The sequence below is a fragment of the Ostrinia furnacalis genome, unplaced genomic scaffold, assembly GCF_004193835.3.
Source record: "Ostrinia furnacalis isolate ACB-3 unplaced genomic scaffold, ASM419383v2 OfSCF0710, whole genome shotgun sequence".
Taxonomy (NCBI): Eukaryota; Metazoa; Arthropoda; class Insecta; order Lepidoptera; family Crambidae; genus Ostrinia; species Ostrinia furnacalis.
In genome coordinates, this window is record NW_021130949.1 from 1,164,882 (window position 1) to 1,170,105 (window position 5,224).

General features: G+C 34.6%; 1 protein-coding gene across 1 annotated transcript; it reads left to right on the forward strand.

Moving 5' to 3' along the window:
• The first annotated feature begins 201 nt into the window (after positions 1-201).
• On the forward strand, positions 202-4,244 carry LOC114349856 (general odorant-binding protein 83a). The gene is made up of 6 exons (XM_028300440.1): positions 202-300; positions 2,703-2,778; positions 3,206-3,294; positions 3,572-3,674; positions 3,973-4,043; positions 4,152-4,244. The coding sequence occupies exons 1-6, from the start codon at positions 235-237 to the stop codon at positions 4,167-4,169; spliced, it is 423 nt and encodes a 140-aa protein (XP_028156241.1). The 5' UTR covers positions 202-234; the 3' UTR covers positions 4,170-4,244.
• The last annotated feature ends 980 nt before the right edge of the window (positions 4,245-5,224 follow it).

Genomic DNA, 5,224 nt, shown 5'->3' on the forward strand with positions numbered 1-5,224 from the left:
ACGATATTAAATCCGTCATAAATGTTACATTGTCTGCGCAACTAGTAATCAATGACTGAGGTATCCGCCTCGTAATTATTGCCCGTGATATGCTGCGATAATGTGTTAATTACAACTTGTTCATAAATTAACACTGACGATGCCATTTTAATTGAAGGCCATGAAAATTCCTTCTTTTATATAAAGCTAAGCGAGCAGTCATGGGGGCTACTGGCGTGTGGATGGCCCACCGCCATGATCTGGACCATATTGGCAATAATATTTGCATTTGCTATACTTGGAAACACTAAAGAAACGCTGGTAAGTCAGAACTTATCAAATTATATCCCATGCGTGCCATTTATAGTTCGTGGTGTGTATCTACAAACAAATATACAAACATTCTTACCTATTACACCTATAGGTACGGAAGTAAGATCCTTATTTTTCTAAAAATAACTTCATAACTCAGTCCCATTTTTTTCTGAAATTATATTATTTTTTTATGAAATACGTCACGGTAGATAAGTTACAGCCACAAGTGCTCTACTTATTTATTTTACTATAAAAATGCCATAAAATAATAAACATTTGCATTTAATCTAGACTATTTTACTTTATTATCAGCGATTAACGACAGCCGTAAAGTGTACTCACGTAATCACACAGTTGCTATAGTATGCATTTCTCTTTTGCTATAACTTACAGAATGATGCCAATTTTATTATTAAGGAGGTTTAATAATTATCTGTTTAATGCATCATTGGTTCCTGATATTAAAACAAGTGAACATCACCAAATACAAAACAAAGCACCGATATCTTTTTGTGAATATAAATGTAGAGCCAGCTTTAACTATTCAAGAGTAGGCAGGTCTCTTATTACTATTCAGTTGCCAGTGTGCTCTCCTCTGTTGATCTACATGCGTTGCCTTTGTGAACACCGTAGGGGAAATAAGTCGTTCCAATATTAAAAATGAGATAACATTCTCAAAGAAAATATTAAGTCGTGATTCCACCGGGACCTACCCAATGCGCATCAACTTGTATCATAACGTTAAATATTCATTTAACTTGCGTGGGTTTGTCTCCACTGTCGTTTTTACCTTTCTAAGCTAGGTTACTAGCCACGTTAATGTTGAGGCTTAGGCATCAGACTGTTTGTTTAATAAAGTAGGTACGTAGGTACCTATGTATTTAATATTTTGGGCAAGTTTTCTCTAGTATTTTATTTGTACCAATATTTATCGGTACAATTCGTATATTTATACGTCTCAGTAAAATATTTTAATATTATCTCTCGTGTAGGTGGTAAGTACTTATTAACGGAGACCGCATGTTAGTTGTCAGATCTGCTCAGAATTATTGCTTGTTATTTTCGGGCAGTCAGTTGGTAGGTAGGTACACATGGAGAGTTTTCAATTTTTTCTACTCACTCTTTTAATTCAACTGCCTTCATTTTCTTCCTCCGATCATCGTATCTAGAGGGGCAATTATCTAACNAGGCTAGTTGCCTAAAAAAATTTTTTTAGTCCGTAATGTTTAATATCAAAAAATATTGGACACGTATAATTTTATTTGTCAATCTAACAAATAATCACATAGTTATGGTGCGTTGAAGTTGCGCACGACGTCACAACGTGCGGCATTTTTAAGCAAGCGTTGACGTCACGGGCCTCTTCTTATAAACTTTGGGGCGCTTTATCTCTTTAAATTTTCATTAGTTTGAAAAAGTGAAAAATACGTGTAGAGTATTTTTTGATAAGTTAACTGACGGACTAATTAAAACTCTTGCTTTTTGACCCAGGCAACATCCCCATTATCTAACTATATAGCACTAGACCACGGAAGCGTTTGTCAAATACCATAAAACAAAATAAATAATAATAATATCATACTTAAGTATTATTTAGTTTTACAATGAGGCTCTACATATATTAAGAATTAGTTAGGCAAGTTGAGTTCAAGTACTTCAACTTATTGCCAGTATTAGATACTGAAATTTCATATTTTCTAAAGTCTTCATAAAGGTGCTTATTAGGGAGGGATACAATTTACGAGTAAAATGAGTTATCAATCCGAAGCTATGTCAATCCGAGAAGAAGTTATCCGATCAGCGCCAAAATTGATGAACTATACAGACGTTGCTGAAAACATTTGACACAATCAATATCGCCGACAAAGCGTCGTGTGTCATTGGAGCCCCGTGCGCGGCAAGTGCATTAGGTATGCAGGCAAAGACATTGAGCAATAGTGTCGCTGTCTCCCGCCGGTACTCATCCATCAGCTTGCCAGCCGGTAGGCGGTCTACTGACACAATCATAAACTACCGCGAAGGACAACTTGTCCACAATATGGGACAAATATGGCAGCAAAGCTTTTTCCATAATACATTTCTACGATATAAACTTTCAATTTTTATCGTTTCTGCATATTTCAGAGCATAATGTTATACAAGAAACTATGTTTATCTTAATACAACCATAACCAAAGGATTTATGATATTGTTACGAATTTTTTTCCACGTATTCACAGCTAGGTAGTAAATTATGAAAGTGGCTTATCTTATGTTGTGATGGAACAACAAGAGCGCTTTCACGTGTCGACGCCTTGTACCTTTTTGTGAAACGAAATAATTTGAATGGTTTTCCTTATAGGGTTCGCAGACGAGATTTGTTGTGGCGTGTTTTGTAACTGTAACATACCTACTAAATCTTATTTCAGGAACTCAGTGACGAAATCAAAGAAATAATACAACATGTTCATAACGAGTGCGTCGGTAAGACCGGGGTCGCCGAGGGTGAGTTTATATTTTTCCTTTGTGCGGCTCGGGGATGCTTGTGACGTAAAACAATCGCGGATTTGTCTTACCACCGAGGGCCTAAATAGGCTGAGCCTTCAAGATGGCATTTATTTGTTTTGAAAGCTTGACTCTTGACTCTTAAAAAAACTGAACTCGTATAGCTAGTAGGTATATGCAGCATAATGGCATGACTAAAAAATGTTACTTAGAACTTGGAATCTAAATTAGAAAATAAACAATGTAAAGACCTATAATACTTCAATTGACTAGGTCCCGTTTCAGCCCAAATAAAATAATACAATTTAATAAGTAGGTACCTACTTAAAATGCCTTGAACTCTAGTACAAAAGTAATGTGTTAAGTAGTATCTTAAGTATCCACTTTTAAGTGTACACACATTAAAACCCTTTATTCTTGCCCCCAGAGGATATACAGAATTGCGAAAAAGGCATATTTAAGGAAGACAAGAAATTGAAGTGCTATATGTTTTGCCTGATGGAGGAAGCGAACCTCGTGAGTTTTCTGTCTTTTGTTTATTTCTCTCTTCACCGTCCCGGCTCCGCGAAATTAGATACAAACATGAGTTTAATTTATTTTTAATTCAATTCGTTTGCTCCGCTTTCAAAGGTATGCTACGGTTAAACGGATAATATCCTGTTTGCTTTTTGTGTTTGCGTTGGTATTCATTTTCAGGTGGATTCTTGTTTGAACGTAGATTAGTTAGTAGCTTGTTTTACTTAAGAAATTAATAATAAGATGTATCTAACGTTTATGGTATGTTTGTGTACAGGTGGAGGACGATGGTTCGGTTGATTATGACATGGTCGTCAGTATAATCCCGGAGCAGTACACGGAGAGGGCCAAGAACATGATATTTTCGTGCAAACATCTTGGCAAGTATAGTTAGCTGCATACTAAGTAACTATCACAACTTTGTGCTCCGCCTGGAAATCGTTTTTCACAGTGGAGTACCTACCTACAACCTAAATTAAAATGTTGTCTCATCTCACCTACAAGACTTGAATTAATGTTGTGTGCTGAAAAACATTAAACACCTCTTAGTGGTTTTAGGTTTGAAACTGTTTTTTATTTACTACCTGGCTTAAAAAGAATCATGGTACTATTTTTTCTAGTCAGATTTTCTAAATCACATAAGTTAATGTAGAGTTTTAATAACTTTGAAATTTTTAGATTCCCCTGACAAGGATAAGTGTCAAAGAGCTTTTGATGTTCACAAATGCTCGTACGACAAGGATCCAGATGTAAGTCAAAGTTCCTTATACATCAGTAAAAGTATTATTAATAGCTAGGCTGACCTGAATAATAGAAAGCTTAATGGATTATCAACAAATTACATATTTCTTTTTCAGTTCTACTTCTTATTCTAAGATGATTCCACTCCATCAAATGAAGCTGGCAAGTTGATGGTGACTAAGTATACAATAAATGTTTTTAGAAGCATCTTTAAATCTTTGATTTAATATATCTTCCCTGCCCCAGTATCATTTTTATACATTACTTTAATGACTATAAAATTATTATAATGTATTTTTTTTTAATGTACCAAGCATATTTAACATGATGAGGCATTTTGTAAGCGACAATAGTTATTGCTGTAAAATACATGAAAATGTTTATTAAATAATTTGTGGGAATCAAGCCACAAAATTAGATACACAAGATTTTATCCAACTCCCCAGTGAGAAGAAAATGTTTAGGTACTTGTAAATAAAGACGTAATTTGGCGTTAGCCGGAGGCCCTCAGCCCGTCTATTTTTTATGAAATCTCGCTCGAATTTATTCAGATCTTGAAAGAAGTATAATGCTAAGGAATTAATTTGCTTCACGAGAAATAATTTGTTCGAGGAAAATAAATGAGTTCGAATCTTGTAAAACGCGTAATTGTGATCTTTAGTTAGAATTAAATTCAAAGGAACTCCCATTGCAAGGAGCAATTTGAAAAATCGAGATTGCGGCTACGTCTCCACTTGAATGTTATTTTACGACTTAAAGAACAAGATGCTTTAGGTGCTTTTAAGAAATTCATAATGCGGAGATTCTCTTACTTACTTAATATTAAATTTTCAAAGAAAATATTATTCTCCAAAGCAGATTTCTCGTCTTTGTAAACTTTGTTTGGAATACCTACCCTAATTGCTTGCTCGAAGTCAGATGAATTATGAAACATTATAATAATAGAACTGAAAAATTTATTTCTTAGTCTTAATAGAAACACAATAGCTAAAGGCAAACATAAATAGTAGAAGAAACGCAACAGTAAGTAGGTTCTGTAAATAAGTAGAAGAAGGTAACTCACAGGTAAGGATTTTACCGGGTCCATATTGGCTCACCTAAAGTTATTTACCCGAAATTGTTCTTCCTAACGATTTTAAATCCGAATGATCACTCTTCCTAAAATTTTTCATCCTAAAGTTTTCATTCA